Source organism: Myotis brandtii, unplaced genomic scaffold (assembly GCF_000412655.1).
Source record: "Myotis brandtii unplaced genomic scaffold, ASM41265v1 scaffold144, whole genome shotgun sequence".
Taxonomy (NCBI): domain Eukaryota; kingdom Metazoa; phylum Chordata; class Mammalia; order Chiroptera; family Vespertilionidae; genus Myotis; species Myotis brandtii.
Genome location: NW_005355159.1, coordinates 5770510 through 5794673, shown reverse-complemented (window position 1 = coordinate 5794673; position 24164 = coordinate 5770510). Strand labels below are relative to the sequence as shown.

The following is a 24164-nucleotide window of genomic DNA, read 5'->3' as shown; positions in this document are numbered from 1 at the left end:
CCATTGTATACTCTTGCCTCCTTAATCAAATATTAATTGAGCATAATGGTGTGGGTTGATTTCTGGGGTCTCTGTTATGTTCCATTGATCTAATGTCTGTTCTTGTGCCAGTACCAGGTTGTTTTAATTACAGTGGCTTTGTAGTGTAACTTGATATCTGGTATTGTGATTCCTCCAACTTTTTTCTTCTTTCTCAAGATTGCTGCAGCTATTTGGTTTTTTGGTTTTGTGTTTTTTTTTGATTCCATATAAATTTTTGGAGTATTTGTTCTAGATCTGTGAAATATACCGTTGGTAATTTAATAGGGATTGCATTGAATCTATAGATTGCTTTGGATAGTATGGACATTTTAATGATGTTAATTCTACCAATCCATGAACATGGTATATTCTTCCACTTGTTTATATCTTCCTCTATCTCTTTTTTTCAATGTCCTGTAGTTTTCTGAGTATAAGTCTTTTACCTCCTTGATTAAGTTTATTCTTAGGTATCTTAAATTTTTTGTTGCAGTGGTAAATAGGATTGTTTGTTTAGTTTCTCTTTCTGAGAATTCATTATTGGTATATAAAAATGCCTTCAATTTCTGGGTGTTAATTTTGTATCCTGCTATATTGCTGAATTCCTTTATTAACTCTAGTAGTTTTTTGGTGGAGTCTTTAGGGTGTTCTATGTACAATATCATGTCAAAACAGTACATACTTAATAAATATTTGTTTGGATGAATGAATAATGAAAGTTTTTCTTCCTCCTTTCCAATTTGGATACCTTTTATTTCTTCTTGTCTGGTTGCTGTGGCTAGGACTTCCAGTACTATGTTGAATAAGAGTGGTGAAAACAGACATCCTTATCTTGTTCCTGTACTTAGGGGAAATGGTTTTAGTTTTTTCCCACTGAGTTTGATGTTGGCTGTAGGTTTGTCATATATGGCTTTTATTATGTTGAAGTATGATCTCTCTATTTTCACTCTGCTCAGAGTTTTTATCAAAAAAGGGTGTTGGATTTTGTCGAATGCTTTTTCTGCATCTACTGATACGATCATGTGATTTTTGTCTTTCAATTTGTTTATATGATGTATCACATTTATTGATTTTTGAATATTGTACCAGCCTTGCATCCCTGAAATAAATCCTATTTGGTCATGGTGTATGATCTTTTTAATATATTGCTGGATGCGATTTGCTAATATTTTGTTGAGAATTTTTAGCATCTATGTTCATCAGGGATATGGGCCTATAATCCTCTTTCTTTGTAGTGTCTTTATCTGGTTTTGGAATTAGGATAATGCTGGCCTCATAAAAAATGTTCCTTCCTCTTGGATTTTTGGGAATAGTTTGAGGAGGATCGGTGTTCGTTCTTCTTTGAATATTCACTGAAACTCTCCTGTGAAGCCGTCTGGACCAGGGTTTTTGTTTGCTGGGAGTTTTTTTTATTACTGCTTCAATTTCCTCAATTATTATTGGCCTATTCAGGGTTTCTGATTCTTTCTGATTCAGTTTTGGAAGATTGTATTTTTCTAGAAATTTGTCCATTTTATCCACCTTGTCCAGCTTGTTGGCATGTAGTTTCTCACTGCATTTTCTTACACTCCTTTGTATTTCTGTGATGTCAGTTGTTACTTTACCACTTTCATTTCTGATTTTAATTATTTGAGTCCTCTCTCTCTTTGTTTCTTGATGAGTCTGACTAAAGGTTCATCAGTCTTGTTTATCTTTTCAAAGAACTATCTCTTGGTTTCATTGATCTTTTATATTGTTTTTTTGTTGTTTTTTTAGTCTCTATGTAAGTTATTTTTGCTCTCATCTTCATTATTTCCTTCCTTCTACTTATTCTGGGCTTTTCTTGTTGTTCTCTTTCTAATTCTTTAAGTTGTAGGGTAAAATAGTTTATTATTCATTTTTCTTGTTTTTTGAGGTTGCCTGTAATGCTATGAACTTCCCTCTCAGGACTGCTTTTTCTGTGTCCCAGAGATTTGGGGTTGTTGTTTCATTTTCAGGCACCAGAGTTAAGTTAGGGTTTTTCAAAATGCTGACACGCCAAGCTCAAAAGGTTCACCATCACTGCTCTAGTTGTTTAATAACATGCTATTTAGCCTCCAAATGTTTGAATATTTTTGAGTGTTTTTACTGTAGTTGATTTCTAATTTCATTCCATTATGATCTGAGAAGATGCTTGATATGATTTCAATCTTCTTAAATTTGTAGAGACTTGTTTTGTATCCTAACGTGGTCTATCTTTGAAAATGACCCATGTGCACTTGAGAAGAATGTATATTCTGCAGCTTTTGGGGTGAAATGTTCTGTAAATGTCAATTAAATCCATCTGATCAAGTGTGTCATTTAGAGTCACTGTTTCCTTGTTAATTTTTTTTTTTTTCTGGAAGATCTATCCGGTGAAGTCAGTGGGGTGTTAAAGTCCCTTACTATGACTGTATTGCTGTTGATCTCTCCTTTAAAATCCTCCAGAAGTTTTTTTTATATATATTTAGGTGCTCCTATATTGGGTGCATATATGTGTCGTAAGTGTTTCCCTCCACGTCCTCCGTGGTTCAGGGTTCGGGTCTGGAAGAGGAGCCGCACACAAATGAAAAAGAAAAGACACGAGATAATTTGGGAATATTGGGGGACTAGGCGGGCAAGTCCAACTCAAGGAAAAGGACTTCCACTGTGCTCAGGCCTCACCAAGCTTTTTATAGTGAGAGGTAAACAAGGTAGTGGTTACCATAGTTACATAGTTCTTGTGAATTTCACTTGTTTTGAACTTCCTGCACTTCCCTCAGCCCATTAGCTTCCCAGATAAGATCTGGGGAGTGTTATAAGGTCAAGCTTAATTATGCTAAGAGGACTGTGCCCTCTAAGCTGGGACTTGTTTGTGACTTTGCCAACAGGTCAGTCTGAGGCTTAACCCTATATCAGTTTCCCACATATATGTTTACCAAGGTTATATCCTCTTGTTGGATCCATCTCTTTAGTATTATGTAATCACCTTTATTACCTCTTGTGATAGCTTTCATTTTGAAGTTTATTTTATCAGATATGAGTATTGCCACCCCAGCTTTCTTTTCTCCCATCTCTGTCACTTTATGACTGTGGCTTTGGGCAAGTTACTTAACAGTACCTGGGAAATGGGGATGATGACAGTGCCTCCTTCATAGGGTGCGGTGAGGGTTAAGTGAGTTAACATACCCAAAGCACTTAGATCAGTGTCTGGTGAACAGTTAGATCAAGCCAGTGTTTGCCTTAATATTTATAAAGCATAGTAGCAATGTTAATATTTAGTAAGATGATACTTATTAGTAAAAGCACTAAATCATATAAAAAAGATTATTATATAATGGTTATGGCCACTTTTTGTAAATCTATATGTGCCTGATGGCAGCTAAATATATATTAAAAAGTATGAAAAGTGTAAGGACTTAATGAAAATACTTTAAAGTGGGATAATTCATCATATCTCTTTTAAGCTGAGAGATCCAATAGACCAAAATAAATAAAATCTAGAAAAAAATGAATAATAGAATCAGGAAACTCAATCTAATAGACAATTTTGAACCTTTTGTTCCTCAAATAGTTTTTTGCATGGAACATTTGGCCCTAGCTGGTTTGGCTGAGTGGATAGAGTGTTGGCCTGTGGACTGAAGGGTCCTGGGTTCAATTCCAGTCAAGGGCACATGCCTGGGTTGCGGGCTCGATCCCCAGTAGGGGGTGTGCAGGAGGCAGCCAATCAATGATTCTCTCATCATTGATGTTTCTATCTCTCTTTCCCTCTCCCTTCCTCTCTGAAACCAATAAAAATATATTTTAAAAAAATCAATCATGTGCCAGAAAACAAGCCTTAATACCTTCAAAACATGAAGCATATTACAGACCATATTTTAACCATAATCCAATACAGTTAGAAATAGATAATAAAAATGATGAAAACCACTTAGCTTGAAAATGAAGAAACACAATTTTAAGTAATCCTTAGATCCAAGAGGAATTCAAAACTGAAATTAAAACAGTGGAAAAGAAAACACGTCACACCCAACTTATGGACACAGAAAATATGGTACTGAAAAAAGTCTTCATTATTAAGAAAGAAATAATAAAAATAAAGGAACAGTGTATTCATCTTTTAAAATTACCAAAAAAAGGGAATAAAACAAAAGAAAGAATTAACAAATATTTAAGCTGACATCAAGCAAATAGAAAATGCTTTTAAAAAGTGGTTAAAAGGGAAAGGATCCAAGAAACCAAAAGCTTTCTCTTTGAAAGGAGCGAGAAGGTGGTGTGGTGAGGGGGAGTGTGAAGAACAGAATATAGTAGAGGAAGGCAGGTGGGAGGAAAGATGTGCCAAAGAATGAGGAAATGCTCGAAAGAAACATCAGATGTAACCTTTTGCTCCCACTACTTAGCACTCCGGATTTCTGGTCTGTCTGTCTCTGTCCGAGTGCTTCAGCCTCAGCTTCTTTCCTGCCTGTTTGTGGCAGGCAGCATGGCAGTCCTGGTGAGCCGCTTGCTAGCCGGGCGGCTTTGGAGGTATCATTTCAGCTGTCTGTGCCTCATGTCCTGGAGGGGAACATGGGCATCCTGAGTGCCCCCCTCACCGAGGACCTGTGAGGATTTGGTGCATGTCAGCACTTCCCAGTACATGCTCAGATGATGTCCTCATCGCCTCCATCATTCCTCTGAAGGATTCCCAGGGTGGACGCTCCACGAGGCCATGCTCTTAGGTGGGGTCACTTACCCTTCAAGCAGTTCTGCTTTCATTTCATGTCTGTCCTATGGGACACCATTTGGCCGTTCCAGTAGAAGTATTGTCATCGAATACTCAAGAGAATATTTGCTGTATTTACTGTGTACCAGGCATTGTGCTAAGTGCTTTATGTGTATCTTATGCAATAGTCACAGTGGCCTTAAAAGTCTAGTCACCAGCCTGGCTGGTGTTGCTCAATGGTTTGGCCTCGGCTTATGACCAGGAGGTCACAGTTTGATTCCCGGTCAGGTCACATGCCCAGGTTGTAGGCTCGATCCCCAGTAGGGGGCGTGCAAGAGACAGCCAACCAATGATTCACATCATTGATATTTCTATCTCTCTCTCTCTGAAATAAATAAAAATATATATTTTTTTAAAAGTATAGTCACCACTCCTGTTAACAGATGAGAGAAAGGAAGCTCAGAGAACCTTACACACTTGCCCAGAATTTGGAGGAACCAAAATTTGGAGCCCTTGTCCGATGCCCTGTTCCCCTCCTTGCTCTTGATGTATTACTTTTTAATAAATGTAAGGATTGTTCACCTAAAACAGTGACTATCAAAAAACATCATGGAGTGATAGAAATACACACCAAGGGGCCAGGGTCCCGGTCTGGCCCTCTATCAAGTCACCTGACACCAGAGCCTCAGTGTTTTTATCGGTAAAGTAAGGGACTTGGTGTGGGTGTGATCCCTAAGGTCTCTCTTTCTCTCTGTCTAAGCCCCTGGCTCTCTGTACATACCAGGTGGCTGTTACAAAGGAGCCTCTTCTGAAAAGAGTTCAACATCCTTGCTTAAAATGGTTTTGTGGAATCATGCAAATTCTCAAATGACTCTCCTGTGGTCTTTTGTGTTGCCCAGGTACTCCAGGAGCAGATCCGTGCCCGGGACAACATCAGCTACGGAACTAATTCTGCCTTAAAGACTCTGGAGATGCGTCAGCTGTCCGGTTTGGGGGATCTTCGAGGGAGAGTGGCAAGGTAGGTGGTCAGATGTTTGGGACTCCACTCCTCCAAAGCTGTTTTCATACACTTCGTTTTAGTGGGGGATATATTCATGAAGCCCCAAAGCAAAGTGTTTGCCTTCTTCTCGTACATCACCTCCTTTGCCCACAAAAGTTAACAGTGGACATTGACCTGGGTATGAGCGTGCCATGACTTCTTGTGTGTCTGCAACGGGAATTGGTGCGTGGGAGCAAGTGGGGGGAGAGCTCAGCTGGCCAGTGCCATCTGGCAGATGAAGATTATTATGTTTATTGAATCCAATAATATACAAAGTTGGGACTTACATTTTTCCACATCTTATTTATTTATTTATAAGCTATAATTCTATTTTCTTTAATTTTTATTAGAATTCTAAACAAATACTTCTCCGCCTTTTCTAAAAATGATCTGTGTTTAACATGGAAAAGAATCTTTTTAATTATTATAGCGTAACATTTTGCCAACTCTTGCACCATTGGGTCCTTGTCAAGTGCTGATGTCTAGCATTAGAATTAACTTCTTCAGAATATTTTTTAAATCTTTCCCGTCCCCCTCCCCCCCGCTCCCAGGCCTTCACCACACTATGGTCTGTGTCCATGGGTTATGCATATATGCATACAAGTTCTTTGGTTAATTTCTTCCCACCCCACCCCCCATTCCCTCTGAGATTCGACATTCTTCCATGTCTTTTTTTAATTTCATTTTTTCTTATAATTCACTTATTAGTAAATTATTTTTCAATTACAGTCAACATACAATATTATATTAGTTTCATCTGTACAATATAGTGATTAGACATTTATATACCCCAATAAGTTTAGTACCCACCTGAAACTATGTACAGTTATTACAATATTATTGACTGTATTTTTTTTTCTTTTTTTAAGTCTTTATTGTTCAGATTACATTTGTTCCTCTTCCCCCCCCCCCATAACTCCTCTCCTCCCAGTTCCCGCCCCACCCTCCACCCTCACTCCCCACCCACTGTCCTCACCCATAGGTGCACGATTTTTGTCCAGTCTCTTCCCGCATCTCCCATTCCCCTTTCCCCCCCAAGAATAGTCAGTCCATTCCCTTTCTATGTCCCTGATTCATTATAATCACCAGTTCATTCTGTACATCAGATTATTTATTTACTTGATTCTTAGATTCACTTGTTGATAGATGCATGTTTGTTGTTCACAATTTGTATCTTTACCTTTTTCTTCTTCCTCCTCTTAAAGGATACCTTTCAGCATTTCGTATAATACTGGTTTAGTGGTGATGAACTCCTTTAGCTTTTCCTTATCTGTGAAGCTCTTTATCTGACCTTCAATTCTGAATGATAGCTTTGCTGGATAAAGTAATCTTGGTTGTAGGTTCTTGGTATTCAGCACTTTGAATATTTCTTGCCATTCCCTTCTGGCCTGCAAAGTTTCTGTTGAGAAATCAGCTGACAGTCGTATGGGTATTCCCTTGTAGGTAATTGAGTCTCTTTCTCTTGCTGCTTTTAAGCTTCTCTCTTTGTCTTTTGCTCTTGGCATTTTAATTATGATGTGTCTTGGTGTGATCCTCTTTGGATTCCTTTTGTTTGGGGTTCTCTGCGCTTCTTGGACCTGTAAGTCCATTTCTTCCACCAGGTGGGGGAAGTTTTCTGCCATTATTTCTTCAAATAGGTTTTCAATTTCTTGCTCTCTCTCATCTTCTGGCACCCCTATTATTCTGATGTTGGTACGCTTGAAGCTGTCCCAGAGGCTCCTTACACTATCTTCGTATTTTCGGATTCTTTTTTCATTTTGCTTTTCCGGTTGGGTGTTTTTTGCTTCTTCGCATTTCAAATCTTTGGCTTGATTCTTGCGCTCCTCTGGTCTGCTATTGGGTGTAATATTCTTTATTTCAGACCGTGTATGCTTAATTTCTAGTTGTTTCTTTATCATAGCATCGAGGGTCTCATTAGTTTGCGTGAGGCTCTCCACAAGTTTATTGCAAGCCCTCAAAATTGCGTTTTTTAGCTCTATATCCTCCATTTCTGTCATGTTTTTTTGTCTCCGCATTTTTTATGCTTTCTTGGTGCACCCCCTTGTGGTCTTTGTGCACAGTCTTGTTCTAGTTAAGCCTTGATTGTTGTAGTTAATATTAGAGGGATTTGACCGCCAGGCCGACTGGCTGTGAGAATCAGCTGTGTCTGCTGCAGTGGGAAAACTTCTGTCCTCTGGGGAGGGGCTAATCTAGCCTTTGCCTGAGGCGATCCGGCAAATGGCTCTGCGCAGGGCTTGGGCGGGGCGGGATCAACAGGGCGGGCGGACGGAGGGAGCAGTTATGGCCGCTCTCAGTCCCGTTCCCAGAGGCTCTGCTTCTCAGAACCCCGGCAACCGCTGCAATCCTTGGAGTGAAAGCCGCCCTCACGTTCCAACTGATGCTAGACAATCCCGCTTCTCCCGTTTGAGTCTGAGTCCCTAGAGACTCGCCGGGTCTGGAGCTCAGAGTCTGAGACTCCCTCCTGATTGAAAACGACAACCGCGTCCTCGGCCACCAGCCCGCTTTGCGCGCGCACCTCGGTACCTTTAAATTTTCCACACTGCGCCTCCTCTGAGCCTCCGGTGTGCTGATGTCTTTCCTTCTAGTTGAAGAGTCTCTCCTCAGCCAGCCTTCCTGTGGTTCAGGGTGATGTCCGTTCCGTCTTTTAGTTGTATTTTTGAAGTGGTTGTTTGCGGCAGCAGTCTCCGGTGTTTACCTATGCCGCCATCTTGGTGGAGTCTATTGACTGTATTTTTATTTTATTTTCTGAAAGTATGGGTCCATGGTAGATTGAAAATTTTTAAAAGAGCTCTTTCATCTCAGATAGTTGGAAAGTGTTCTAGCCCTTCACCTCTCGCTGGACCCGCAGCATCACATCACCTGGGACCCTGTTAGAAATGCCAGCAGTCCCTAAAGTATTCCCGGGCCTCTTCTGCCCTCTGCTGCTGTTAAGAGTCACGCACAGGCCGTGACCGGTTTGGCTCAGTGGATAGAGCGTAGGCCTGCGGACTCAAGGGTCCCAGGTTCGATTCCGATCAAGGGCATATACCTTGGTTGCGGGCACATCCCCAGTTGGGGGTGTATAGGAGGCAGCTGATCAATGTTTCTCTCTCATCGATGTTTCTAACTCTCTATCCCTCTCCCTTCCTATCTGTAAAAAATCAATAAAATATATTAATTAAAAAAAAGAGTCATGCACAGGAGTTGTGGAGCTCATAGGCAATTTGAGTCAGCCTGAGGTGAAGTTGAGAGTGGTTTGCAAAGGGCGGGAGTGGAAAAAAGGGACTCAGGAACCAAGGATTCTTTGGAGCAGAGAGCACTAGTGGCGGGAGGTGTTTTTGCAGACAACACCTGAAGGGCCTTGCATGCTGGGCATGTGGATTTGCATCTGCTGGGTGAACAGCAGTCTAAGAGCAGAGATTGAATGGAGGACTCGTTGACTCCTCTTGTGTGGTTTTCTATCCACATCTGAGTGAACTCCAATCTCCTTAGTATGACCTTGCTGACTTCCTCACCTCTCTTTATCTTAGCACTGTACCTTTTAGCAGTGATCAACTAACTGCTTGTTATGTCCTGAATGAGCCACGCTTCCTATTTCAGAGCCTTTGCATATGCTGTTCTTATACCCAGCATGCCTTTCCTCTTTTTCTAACTTCTGGTCAGCCTTTAAAATACTGCTCAAATGTCACCTCCTCCAGGAAGTCTTCCCAGATAGCCCATGCTCCTGCGCTCCCCTAGCATTCTCTGTTCTATTGAGTATCTCTATTGTCTTCACTGTCTTGGGGTGGAGTACCATCTTTTATTTTTGTAGCTCAAGCGTCTGGGAATAGTCCCTGGAAAATAGTAGATCTAGAAAATCACTGTAATGGGACAGAAAACTTGAATTCTTTTTGTGGAGATTGGCTTAAAGGAAACCACAGCTCTGTGATAGCTCTCGGAACAGTGAGACGTTCGAAGAGCTTCAGAGTGGCAGGACAGAGTAGGGACCTCAGGAGAACTTTGAGGATCTTCTTGCTCACTTTTAGGCAGATGAAGATTAAGCGAAGCAATATATGTAAGAGGCCTAGTGCCGCGCATGGGATGGCATGTGAAATTATCCCGGTTCTAATTATAAAATGGAGAAGTTATTTTGAAATACTTTCAGAAGTTTTACGTTTTTCCCCCCTGCAATTTCTTATTAGCTGCCCTACCCAGCTTGTTCCTTCTCTGTAACAAATACTTTCATCCCGCAACAATTGGAAGTGTATTAGGAGTACCACATGTCTTTGCTTTTATATTTGTCTTTCCCGTATAATGTTAATGAGCCTTTAATTGTTGAAATAAACTCATGTGAAGTAAAAATTCCTTGGCAAAGTTTTGGCTTTCTTGAATTGGTTATGTTATTGTATTGAAGGAATCTGAATGAACTTTTTAAATGATATTCTTAAATTACTGGGCTGCTATATGTATTTTTAAAAAAATATTTTTATTGATTTCAGAGAGAAAGGGAGAGAGAGAGAGAGAGAGAGAGAGAGAGAATGAGAGAGAATGATTGATCGCCTGCCTCCTGCACGCCCCACTCTGGGGATCGAGCCCGAAACCGGGGGATGAGCCCTGAACAGGAATTGAATCATGACCTCCTGGTTCATAGGTTGATGCTCAACCACTGAGCCACACCGGTGGGCTGGGCTGCTATATTATTTCAGATTTATTTCATAGTGTTTTGGATCCATTGGTGATGTAATTGATAGGAAACAGACCCTGATACCTCCCACGTAGATCCAGCTGGGAGGGACAAAGGCAAATTTGCCATGGAGGTGAGAGACACTTACCCCCACTAAGCATAGCACACCCTAAAAAAGACTTTCTCAGAGGTTCCCATTTCTCTCTAAAGCAGAGCTCAGGGCTTTCCTGTTCTTAATGGAATATTTGGTCCATTTTTGCCCTGTCTTCTTCGTTTTTCCAAGACTCAACGGCCACATCCACTTTCCTCTATGAAGTCTGTTTGCATGATGTTAGAGCCTTAGAGAATTATCGGTATACTAAAGCAAATGTGCACATTCCCGCAAGGTACATGAGCCCAGGTGCAAAGAAAAAAACAGATAAATTGGACATCATCAGATTAAAGACTTTTGGGGATGATGTGTAATGCTGTTTTGAACATTCACATAGTTTTTGTGTGGTCATATGTTTTCATTTCTCTTGCATATGTATACCTAGGAGTGTAATTGTTGAGTAATGTGGTAGCTCTAACTTTTGAAGAACAGAACAGTCAGACTGTTTTCCAAAGTGGCCACACCATTTTACTGCCAGCAGCAGTGTATGAGGGCTCCCATTTCTCTACATTCAACACTTATCTGTCTTTTTTTATTACAGCCAACCTAGGGGGTGTGAAGTGGCATTATGTGGTTTTGGTTTGCATTTCCCTTAATGACTAATGGTATTGAACATCATTTAATGTGCTTATTGGTGATTTCTCTGCTTTGTAGAACTTACTCAGATCCTGTGCCCATTTTTAAATTGGGTTATTTGTCTCTTTATTATTGTAGGAGCACTTTGTGTATTCCAGATGCAATTCTCTGATCAGATATTTGAAAAAAGTTTCCCCATTCTGTTTTCTTTTCATTTCCTTAATGGGGTCCATTTGGGTCTATGTTTTAAAAAAATTCTGTCTCTTTATTATTCTCTATTTAATGAGACATTGTCATTAGACTTTACTTTTTAAAGCATGTTTCTTTGACTACATTTATAATGGCTGCCTTGAGTTTTGTCTTTTAAATTTGATGTCTGCTCTTTCACAGGCAGCTTCTGTCTGCTCCTTCTCCATGTATAGGTCACATTTTCCTGGTTCTTTGCATGTCTCAGGCTTTTTATTAACAACTGGGCGTTTCAGGTAATATGTTGTTGCAATCTGGTATACTGACACACACCCTTGGGTTTGTTGTTGTTTGTTCAATGACTTGGCTGGACTCTGTTAGTGATGTCTATCTCCCCTACAGTATGGAGCCTCAGATGTCACTCCTCAGAAGGTACAAAGTCACCTTGCAGTTATAGTGGTTTCAGCAAGGCTCTCTGTCTCTTTCCCTGATCGGTATTAAGCCGTTTGCCTCTGTTGGAACCACACCCAAATTTTAGCTCTACTAATTGCTGGCATATTGCTCTACTGTTTTTGAAGTGCCCTAGAACATACATTGCTCTGTGATCTGATTCAATTAAATTATTGCCAGCACTTACGGGTTTAATGATGTATATATACACTAGTTACATATGTATGTGTGCGTGTGTATATATACACACGCACACATACATATATGTTAATTATTACACATACATACATATATATTATTATAATATGGAAGATGAGAAAATGTTTTAAATGTCATTGCTTTTGGTTGCTGTGCCACCATGTCACAAGCTGTAAGAGAAGTTCTGCGTAAGCATGTTGTCCATCATACCTGTTGCTAGACTTTGGGACCCTGTTGGCCAAGTGGTAGAGTCATTCTGCCACCTGATGGCCACAATTAGGAAGTGTAGCCGGGAGATAGCTGCCAAAAGACTGGAAAAGGAAAAATTGGAATCTGTAATAGAAAACATCAAGGATGAAATAGGACAACTGATCAGATTCATTGCAAATTCTTGTTTAGCTAAAGTTATTGAGCATGCGCACAGCTATGTTAGAGTGCTGAGGCTGTCTTTTATGAGTGTTTTTTTGAAAAGACAAGAATGATGTCTTTGCTTCAATACTAGCTGAAATAGCAATATTGCTTTCCCCCTAATACACACACACACACACACACACACACACACACACACACACACACTAGAGGCCCGGTGCATGAAATTTGTGCACTCATGGCGGGGTGGGTCCCTCAGCCCTGATGGCGAGAAGGCGCACACCAGACCAAGGGACCCCACCGGTGCATGATCAGGGCCAGGAGGGACGCGGGAAGTTGGCCAGCCAGGGAGGGGCCATGGGAGGGCTCCGAGGCTTGCCCAGCCCATCTCACTCAGTCTGGATCAGCCTGACCCCAGCAGCAAGCTAACTTACCGGTAGGAGCATCTGCCCCCTGGTGGTCAGTGCATGTCATTGTGAGAGGTTGAGTTGCCTTAGCATATCATTAGCATATTATGCTTTGATTGGTTGAATGGTCGACTGGGTAACCAGACACTTAGCATATTAGGCTTTTATTATATAGGATAATAATTTTTATATATATATAAATACATATATATGTATATAATTTCAAACATAAAAATATGCAAGATTCATCATTTGTTAACATTTTGTCCCATTTACTCTATTATTCTTTCATATATAAAATTTATTTCTGAAACATCTGAGATTAAGAATAACATTGTTTTTGACATTAGAAACACAAGTTGATTTCACTGTGTATGTTTTCTGATGAGAGGCTTTGGTATCACTCACTGTGAGTCTCTCTACTTTCCCTGCCCTCCCTACCCCTTTATTTATAAAAGTACGTAAGTGATTTATGCTGGTAATAAACAATCAGGCATACTATGAAATATATGAAATGGAGAATGAAGGCTCACCAGCTCCATCTCTGTTTTACTCCTTAGAGGTAACTAATGTTAACAATCTGGTGTCTGTCCTCTTAGACTTTTCTTATACATTGTTGTAAAATAATTATCATTGTAGTAATATAATGATTTGCAGCAAAACAATTACCTAACAGTGTGATTTTAATTTTACTGAAGTAGATTTTTAGATACTCCTTCCATATGGGCTGTGGGTGATACATTTCTTAATCTTTATATGTCTGAAACTGTCTTTATCTTTATTTTGCACTGATTCTTGGATGATAGTTTATTTTTCTTAAATTCTTAAAGGTATTTCTCCACCATCTTGTGTTATCTCTTGTCTTCTGATATGTGTTGTGTGCTCTTACACTCAGTCTTTGGCGGATTACCAGTCTTTAGTCTCTGGTAGCTTTTAAGATTTTGTCTTTACTGTGGGCTATCTGAATCTCACCGTACTCCATTTATTTTTACTTATCCCACTTTGTATTCATTAAATACTTTAAAATTCATGTCTGTCTTCAGTTTAATGAAATTGCCAGCACTCACACCTCAAATATTGCATATCTGTCATTCTCTACATCTCCTCCTCCTCCTCCTCCTCCTTCTTCTTCTTTGTTATTTTTTTAAATTATTATTTTAGAGAGAAAGGAAGGGAGATGGAGAGAGAGAAACATCATTGGCTGCCTCCTGCACGCCCCCTACTGGGGACAGAGCCTGCCACCTGCATGTGCCCTGCCCGAATTGACCTGGTGACCTCTCTGCTCATGGAACAATGCTCAGCCAGCTGAGCCACACTGACCAGGGCCATTTCCTTCTTTTGAAACTCAACTTCTCCTGGACTTATGTTAGCATTTCTTTATCCGTCCTCCTTGTTTTATAACTATTTTTCATGTTTTGAATCTCTGTCTACCTTTACTGCATTCTGAGTGAGCTCCTTGCCACTATCTTCTAATTCACTGATTTTATCCTCAGTCATGTCTAATCTAGAGTTTGACTGGTCTATCAAGACAACTCTGTAGTTTATTCCCAGGATTTCTAATTTTTTCTCTTACATACTCGTTCTCCTTTCATCTCTGCCTGTTTTTGTTTACTACTTTAGCATCCTCTTGATCAGTGGTTCTCAACCTTCTGGCCCTTTAGATACAGTTCCTCATGTTGTGACCCAACCATAAAATTACTTTCGTTGCTACTTCATAACTGTAATGTTGCTACTGTTATGAATCATAATGTAAATATCTGATATGCAGGATGGTCTTAAGCGACCCCTGTGAAAGGGTAGTTCAGCCGCCAAAGGGGTCGCGACCCACAGGTTGAGAACCACTGCTTTTGATGGTTGTTAATCTGTCTTTGTTATTTTGTAGTATCTTAAATATATTTATTTTAAACTTACTTGACCCCAGTTGTGCTTTCCATATCTGGTGGAGCCCCACTCAAGTCTCTGGTTTCAGTTACCCTGGCCTCAAGTGGAGCCAGTTCTTGTCCTTCTTGCCCTGTGGGAACTAAACTTTCTTCTTACTACTGTTGGTTTTCAGATACAGAGCCCCAGCAAGCCTCTGACACCAGCAAAGCATTTGCTGTGCTCTATCTTCTGCACCGTCTCTCTGCTTTCCACTTTCTCCCATTCCTTTTACCCTTTGGCTTTATACCTTTTTTATAACATTCATTTGGTGTCATCTTGATAGATATTCAGGAGGGAGCCAAGATGAGGGCATGTGTGTTGTCCACCACGTTTAACTGAAATACCAGGTAGTAGTTCCTGTTTGCAACATTTTAATACAAAGTGATTAGTAAATTGGTTAAATATGATAGCTTATTAGAAAGCCTACCAAGCACTGGCATGCTCTCTAATTTTCATTTCTGGCTTATAAAGCATAAACCTGTAATATTTTATTTTCTCCAGCTTCTGGAGGGATATAATTTAACTTTTGTTAATTAGTTTGCTGTTGATTGCAAATACTAGATGTGATTTAGAAAGTGAGACTCTTTCGGTATCTACATCTTTTAGGGAATAGTCCATAAACCTTGTTCAGGCCTCAGTGCGGATGTACATCTTAAAGAACACATCCTCAACGCTTGTAGGATGATTGTAGACGGCTGATTTACTGAATGTGTGACTGGCCATAGGTTGTTCTTCGTGAGTATTTATGACTTATTCAGCAAGTTCCCAAACAATCTTCTGAGCTTATTTGTCTGAATCAGGGGGATAGTGAACAGATGTCAAATGTAATCCCCATCAATAATAGGAAAACATAGGTATAGACTGCATCGCATTTGGGAGTAGTGGCATAATAGTTTAAAAATCTAGATTGTTATAGTGTGTGTGCTGGAGAGATGAAGTTCTCACTATACTGTGTTTGGTATAGCAGACATTCTACAGCTACTTACTGAGTGAATGAATGGATTGTGGCCTGGGGTTCCAACCACCGCCTCTTCACTTGACTGTATGTTGCCTTGAACCTGACCTGCCTTTCATGACAGGGACCTAAGCCCACATGTCTCTGGCTCTGGCTTCCTTATACTCCAGCCCCATTTCTGCTTCATGGGGGCCCAGGCAACGATGGTGGGATAGTGCTTATTCCATAAAATTATAACATATTCTTTGTACATGGCTATTGATCAAAACATTTTCCTTGTGGAGTTGTTTTTTCTGATTAAAAAATTATATGTATTTATTGCAGGAAAGTTGTGCACGTCAGAAAAGAATGAAAAATACAATAACCACACATGATCCAGAGATAGTTGGTTAATATTTTGTAAGCTTTCATGTGATAGTTTAATGATTATCTGCATCAAGGTTCACGCAAGCAAACAGAAAACACTCCATTTTAGCAGGAAGGGATTTCACATAGAAAGTCACAGCTCGCAAAAGCAGTGGGAGCTGTGGGGAGGCAAAGGGCAGGGAACTTACTGGCTTTCGGGAAATAGGCAGCACGAGAATCACAGAAAGGGGCTCGGCTGCCCCAGCACGGAAGTCAGGGGTTTCAGGAGTGTGTCTGGAAGCGGCTGCACACCCACCCGGCAGGGTCCCCAGGCGCCTGCCCGCCCACTGCTGCAGAGCGGAATAGGGCTTCCCCTTCTCCTCCACCTTCCACCTCCTGCAGAAGCGCCTCCCACTGGTGGATCTAAATCAGACCACGCCAGTGAGGGAATCCGGGAAGTGCAGTTTGGGGGCTCCTGCCCCGAGGAGATACAGAGAGCTTTCCCAAGGAGCAAACAGGCTGTGGCGGCTCTGAGTGGTCCCCTCATGTGATTGCTTTCTCTTGTCAGTAGTCTTCCAATGTCTGTTTTCTAAGTCTCTCACCAGGAGTTAGTTCCATGAATGTCTGGCCACCTCTTATTCTAGGCAAAGTGAACCCCCAGATATACTGTTTGAAGTTCTGCCCACTTTGAGGGTTTCCCTTCTGTAATAGCCTTAGGACCACTCCTGAGCAGGCTTTTCAGTGTCAGCAGCCTTCTAGAAGGTGCCAGCCTCTTGGGTGTGACCACCTGTAAATCAGGCCTGACCTTTTCTCCCTCAGTCCACTTGGGCATCAAAAAACTCCTCAAGAGGCCACAGGTGTGAGTTGAAGGAAGTTGGTACAGTAGCAGGGCGGGATGCCACGGGAGTCTGGGCTCACGCAGTTTGCGTAGCCTTTGCGATCTGTTTGTGCTTGATGTCTGTACATACCCCTCCCCTCGAGGATGGGGTGCTGCTCAGCGCCCACCTGTATGCAGTCTCCCCCAGCGCCCAGTGGCAAGCCAGCAGCTACCTCTCCAGGCAGGACCGATCGTGTTGGGACGGGATGACTTTGCTCTAAACCCCTCGGGATCTGTCCTGTGACCCTCCTGTTAGGTCTGTCACCCGTGGACAGAGGCTGGTACACAGCGTATCTGCCACCGATACTTGGAGCACCACTGGAACCGCCAAGGGGTGTAAGGCCCGAGGGGCAGAGCCACTTCCCTGGCAGCGTGGGCCAGCTGCAGGGCCTTCCCTGGCCCTGGACCCCTCAGAGCAGACAGCCTGCTAGGTGGTTTGGTAAGAGGTTAAGAGGAGCATTTCTAATGTGGTGGAAATTGCCTCCAAAATGCCCCCCCCCCTGGAAATTGCCCCCAAAATGCCCCCCCCCCCCCCACACACACACCCATGAAAAGGCGGAGGTGGTTCTGAAGACAACAGACCACATCCGCACACTCTGTAGTGTTTTGTAACTGGGCCCTCACTGCAGATACGGTTTTGTAGTCATGATCATTGTAAGCCTGAGGCCCTTTGATGGTTACATCTCAAGTCTTTTTAAGCACACCCCTGTGGTTTAACGTAAAAACCATAGTGAGGGCAGCTCTCTGAATTCATTTGAGCCTCTGTTAAAAAGAGTGGCTGGTCACGCAGTTTCTTTGAGGGGGGTCATGCATTGTAGAGCACGCAAGGAAGCCGAGCACTTGTTTTGAAACGTGAATGAGAATGAGCTTTGTCGTTTGCCTGGACAGGTGTGACGCCAGCATAGCCAGACTCTCCGCGGAGCACAAATCCACCTACGAGGGCCTTCAGCACCTGAACAAAGAACAGCAAGCTGCCAAACTTATCTTGGAAACGAAGATCAAGGATGCAGAGGGCCAGGTATGACCCGTTTCAGGTAGCTGTTTAAAGTGGTCATTGTAGCCCGAACCTGGCTAGAGAACCCAACTATGCTGATGATCTGAACACTGCTGCCTCCGTGTCATTCCTTCCTCACCGACTCCGTCCACACCTTTGGGAACCCCTGGACCTGCTGGGGCTGGACCCCAACAATAAACGTGCTGTATGGGCTCTGAATCACTGTCTCTCCATCAGAGGACAGCTGTCCCACCCGGCCCCAGCTTTTTCCTTCTAAAAAATAAATACATAAAAGTGGTCGTTGTTCTCAGCTAAGAGTACCATGGTGCGGCCTATCTTTTACAGGGGAGACTAGTTCAGGCACCCGGCATAAGCATGATCTCTTTTCTCTGCTTCTTCCTTCCTTTGTGTCACTGGAGTGGCGCTTCATTAATAAGGCAACCACATCACCGAGATTTTTCGGTACAGTTCTAATTCCAAAGATCCTTTCCCTTCATTCTGAAAACAATTACTACATTCCAAATTGTAACTCCAAAACTACCCCTCGCACAGGTAAGCGATCAGCATTCTTTCACACGCCAGTCGTCCCAATTTGGGGTTTGGGAAAAGGTTGCTATATTCACCGGGACTAGTCTGTATGTGGGAAGAAATTAGGGCAAAGCTGGAGGATAGGCCGGCTAGTGGATTTTCAGTATTCCACCTTGAAAATTCACAGGTTAATTTCAAAAAGCAAAATTTTTGGCATTTAACGTTTGCTTTTTGGCCACTTACAACTTTCCCTTTGCCATAACGGGGCCTGTCTTTCTGGGATTTCCCCACAGTGTGTGCTCTGCTTGCTCGTCTTCACTTTAAGGGGGATTATGCCAGGAAAGTGGGGCATCTGGTCAACTTACTGGATTCAAAAGACTTGTGTCCTAATTACATCCAATTTAGTAGGTAAATCTGCTTATGTGAAAAGCACAGACATTATAAAACCATGAAAAGAAGAATAAAATGACAAGTCCAGTACTTTTTATCACAGAATGAGTGAGAATAAAATTATTACATCAGAAAATAAATGCGAAGGAAATATTAAGCTTTCTGATAGCCAAGCCAAGTGTAATACATCTAGAAATCCATAAAAGGAGATATTTTTTTTATTTGTTCTGGATCTGAAAAATACTTGTTTCATGAATCTTTAAGGAACATTTCAGAAAATTAAGACATTTCATATAGCACTAGTTTTATGTTACATAGTAGTAAAAAGACAAGGGAAATGGATAGGCAGTGGGAGGGAGAAAGGAGTAGGAACGGTGCGTACAAATTATGTCTTTGGGAACTAAACAATACAGAGGTAAATCTGGGACCTTAATGGATTTTCTAAGTGATAAGAATTCCATTCTCTGTGACTAGCAGCTACATTCCTGGTAGAAATTTCAGGATAAAAGTGACTATATTTTGTGCCAGCAGGTGGCAGTGGTGTACCTGGGCAGAAACTGGGCTTGCTCATCAGAGATCTGTAGCTCAGTGCTCGGTGCACAGGGAACATTTTGGCAGAGCTGCTGGTCTTGGTTTTTGATGGGGCCTGTGAAAGAAAATGGAAGTGGAGGGATGAGGTGAAGTCTTAAATGATTGTATTAAATTAGACTGAATCTTCATGCCATTTGTCTAGACTATAACTTACAAAATGTTTTCTTAAATGACCTCTGAAAAGGTTCAATGTGATATTCCACACAAAGTCTCTTTTCCAGATTTCTCAGCTTTTGAACAGAGTGGACTTGTCAATATCCGAGCAAAGCACCAAACTGAAGATGTCCCACAGAGATAGTAACCACCAGCTTCAGCTCTTGGATACTAAGTAAGTCATCAACTTATAAACATTTTATTTCTAATGGTAGAAGTTCTTTATGAACTTATTCAGTACTACAGTTTCCTTCTCTTATTTATTTATTGCATAAACAAAGTGACAACTGTACTGGAAGTTAAAAGGAAAAGTATCTGTGCAGCATGCTGTCGCTTCACCTTCCTCATTTTTGTTTTTCTTGGTTGGATAATCATCCATCCATTCATTCGATAAATAGTTGAGCACTGGCCAAGGTGCTGAGGATCAGTAATGAAGAGAAACAGACTGTTCTAGTCCTTGTGTAGCTGATAGTCTAGGGCCGTGGTCAGCAAACTGCGGCTCGCGAGCCACATGCGGCTCTTTGGCCCCTTGAGTGTGGCTCTTCCACAAAATACCACGTGCGGGCACGCACGTACAGTGCGATTGAAACTTCGTGGCCCATGCGCAGAAGTCGGTATTTTGTGGAAGAGCCACACTCAAGGGGCCAAAGAGCCGCATGTGGCTCGCGAGCCGCAGTTTGCCGACCACTGGTCTAGGGTGTTGATGAGCATGGATTAAATAATGACTGCAGCAAGCACTTGCTATGTCATTACTAACAGTGATGAGTGCTTTGGAGGAAAGGGGCACGGTGTGGTAGGCTGACTAATGGTCCCCCAAATGTCACCACGTAACCCTTGTGAATAGGGCACCTTGCATGGCAAAAAGGGACTTTGATATGCGATTAAGATTTTAAAATGGGAAAATTATTTGGGTGAACCCGATGTCACCCTTAGAGTCCCTATGAGAGGGGGCAGGAAGGTCAGAGTCAGAAGACCACGTGACATGGAAGCCAAGATTGGAGTTATGTGCCTTGACGGTGGAGGAAGGGGCCACATGCAATGGAAGCTGAAAAAGGCAAGAAAATGATTTTCCCTGCAGAGCCCTCAGAGGAAACCACCTCTGCTCACACCTCGACCTCAGTCCGGTGAAGCTGATTTCAGACCTCTGCCCTTCAGAACTATAAGAAAATGAACGTGTTGTTTTTAGCCACCAAGTTTGTGGGCATTTGTCACAGCAGCCGCCGGGAGCTAATACAGTGGTGCTGTGAGAGTGCAAGGCAGAGGCCTGGGTGTGAGCCTTCCTGAGGAGGCGATGTTGGAGTAAGAGATGAAGAATGAGTGGAATTCACTGGGTAAAGAGAGAGGTGAGAACATACAGGATGGGAGAGCCTATCTTGGGAGAAGTGTGGCATATAGAAACTGCAAGATGACAAAGGTGGCTGGAACAGAGACTTGAGGCTGGAGAGGAGGCGGGCCAGCTGGCCGGGCCTTGTAGACCTTGGCCGGCACTTTCCATCACTGAGCAACAAGGAGCCACTGGAAGATTTTAAGCAGATAAAGTGATATATACATAATTTTTTTTTCAATGGCCTTGATTGCAGTTGGAAATGGGTCACAAGGGGCCAAAGCAGAGATGGAGACATCAGTTAGGGGCACCGTTTCAGCAGTCCAGGTGGGAGAGGCCTGCATCAGGGTGATCCTGAGCTATCTAGTTGGTGCCCTGTGATTTGTTACACTTCCACATTTTGTTATAGTGACCCTTTAGTTATAGTGGCCCTTTAGTTATAGTGACCCTTTAGTTATAGTGACCCTTTAGTTATAGTGACCCTTTCAACTGCACTTGCCTGCAGCGAAGCTCATCTTCTTCTCAATCACAAAACCATACACCTTCTCCCATCATGAAGCTTCATGACCTCCCATTTTCCTGCCAAAGCAGAGCCAGCATTGACTGTATATGCATGTGTGTGTCCTTGTGTGTGTGTGTGTGTGTGTGTGTGTGTGTGTGTGTGTACATATGTGTATATTTGACAATACATTTTTAAAAGATGACTGCAGTATGGAACTTGGTTAGAGGCTTATGAAAATTTAAATTAAACATTCTCTGGATCTTTACATCTCAGTGCCTCCATGTTTAGTGCTATTTCAGGATTGTTGCCAATTTAACAGGAATTTACCTGTGAAAACCACATTTTTTCCCTCTCATTGCCTGTATTTATATAATTGTTGAGTTATGTCACCATTTCTCATAGATCCTATAAGCTGGCCAAGCACAGAAAGATCTCTCCAATCCTCTTTCTTTGATCACACAGGAACAAAAGAAACCTTTTAGTATTTTACTAGTCAGCAGACATGAACATCTTTATTTTTCTTCCTACAGCTTGCAGTCTAGAAGTGTACACACAAGGCTGGTCACGGAGGCAAGCAGGCACAGCCTGGGGCCTCTGTGGGGTGGGGGATGTATTGGAGACCCAAACGGTGAACCCCTGCTGGATGAACTAGGAAAAAGCCACAGAGATCACAAGGAAACTTACTGTCTAATCTTGCCTCTGGGTAGAGGAATAAAAGCTAGTCTTGAGTATCAGGATCCTAACACAAGCTTTATATAGACTTAGAACGGTTGTTGCCATTACCCAGAGGGCTTGAAGAAAACCACAGGAACTGTGGTATCATCACATATGCCTCTGTAACTGTCTTAGAATGACCCTGAGGTTCCTGGCAGAAGCAAATGCAAATCTTCAGTCTTCAAATCTTCCCACAGACAAAGGAAGTCCCAAGAAACATGAATTTACAATCAAATATTGTGAAACAACACAAGGGAAAAGCCACACAACTGATTGAATCAGAAGAAACAACAACAACAAAAAAAAACAGAATCAGGCTTCTGAATACTGCATGTACAGTAATTATTGGATAGAATAAGAATTCATGTGTATATGTGTATATGTGAGTTTCACACATATTTTGAAAGTATGATTAAGGGATAAGAGATGATCAAAACTGATCAATCAGAATTTAAACAACCAATTAGAACTTCTACAAAATATAATAATTGCTATAACCTGGAACCACACCTGACCAGGGAGCCTGAACAGTGACCCTAGGCAGCTTTGGAGCCCAGCTTATGGCCCCACCTGATTGTTGAGCACAGCCTTGCCCAGGCCGGGAGCCCAGCCAACAATCCTGCCCAAAAGCAGAACATGGCCTGCGGCTCTACCTGACTGGGGAGCTCAGGCAACAACTCCTCCTGACCCCAGAGCACAGTTTCCAGCTCTACACAACTGCTAGGTATAGCTGGTGGCCGCGCCTGACCAGGGAGCCTGGCTAGTGACCTCAGTCAACTGTGGGGCACAGCCAGCAGCCTGCTAAATTGTGGAGCGTAGCCTGCGGCCCTGTCTGAGCACGTATCTCAGCCTGTAGCCCTGCCTGAACGTGGAGCTGGGGAACACAGCTTGGGGCCCCACCTGATCAGGTATAGCTGTGGAGCCCAGCCTGCAGCTCTGCCCGATCATAGAGTCCAGCCAGCAGCACCACCCTGCCAGGGAACACAGCCTGCAGCCCCACCCAACCAGAGGTAATTGCAGAGCTCAGTTAGTGGCTCCACAGGACTACGCAGCCCGTCAAGTAGCCCTACCTGGACAGGGAGCCCAGCCGGTGGTCCCCGCTCCTTCAGAGTGTGGACAGCAGTTCTGCCCAACTAGAGACCTAACAGACATACAGAACATTCTATCCAACAGCTGCAGAATACACGTTCTTCTTAAGTGCACACAACATTCTCTAGGATAGAGGCATATATTAGGCCACAAAAGAAGTTTTAAATATTAAAATAAAACCAAGTATCTATTTTTTACCATAATAGTGTAAAATTAGACATCAATAATAGGAGGAACATTGGAAGTTAAACTACCCATTCCTGAAAAATCAATGTGTCGAAGATCAAAAGGGAAATTTTAAAATCTTGAAAAAAATAAAAATAGAAACACAACATACTAAAATGAATGGGGTGCAGCAAAAGCAATTCTGTGAGGAAAATTTACAGAGGTAAATGTCTGCATTATGAGAAAGGAAAGATCTCAAATAAACAACCAAACTTTACACTTCAAGGAATTAGAATAACAAACTAATCTCAAAGATAGTAGAAGGAAAGAAATAATAAAGCTTAAACTAGAAATAAATGAAATATAGAACAGAAAAACAATGGGAAAAATAAGCAAAATTAATAGTTGGTTTGTTTGAAAGATAAACCAAATAGATAAAACTTTAGCTAGGCTAACGAAGAAAAAAAGAAAGAGGACTCAAATAAAATTATAAATGAAAGAGGAGTCATTACAGCTGATACCACAGAAATGCAAAGGATCATAAGAAACTACTATCTACACTAATAAAAGAGAAACATGGTAATTAGCGTACGACCGCTACCCTTTTCATTGGCTAATCAGTGAGTATATGCAAATTAACTGTCAGCCAAGATGGCGGCCGGCAGCCAGGCACTGAAGCGAACAGGGAGGCTTGCTTTCTCCAGTGACTGCGGACTCCAACGTTCCCCGCCTGCCGCTGCCGGCCTCTCAGGGGCAACTCTAAGCAACTATATACTGTGTTGCAAATAAGAAGCTAAAAAACCCCCCAGAAACCGGCCGTCAGTCAGCCCCGGACCGCAACATTGTATCAATGTTTTCAGCAGCAAGGCCTCAGAGCTAAAGCTGGCCCAGAAAAAAAAAAAA

General features: G+C 42.1%; 1 protein-coding gene across 3 annotated transcripts in view; it reads left to right on the top strand.

Annotated features, from left to right (window-relative positions):
• FAM81A (family with sequence similarity 81, member A) overlaps positions 1–24164 on the top strand; it is a 69209-nt gene that overhangs the window by 34505 nt on the left and 10540 nt on the right. For all 3 annotated transcript variants that reach the window (XM_005861118.2, XM_005861117.2, XM_005861121.2), the window contains 3 exons: positions 5596–5714; positions 17700–17829; positions 19536–19642. In XM_005861118.2, coding sequence (XP_005861180.1) covers positions 5596–5714; positions 17700–17829; positions 19536–19642 — 356 coding nt within the window. The remainder of the gene's footprint in view (positions 1–5595; positions 5715–17699; positions 17830–19535; positions 19643–24164) is intronic.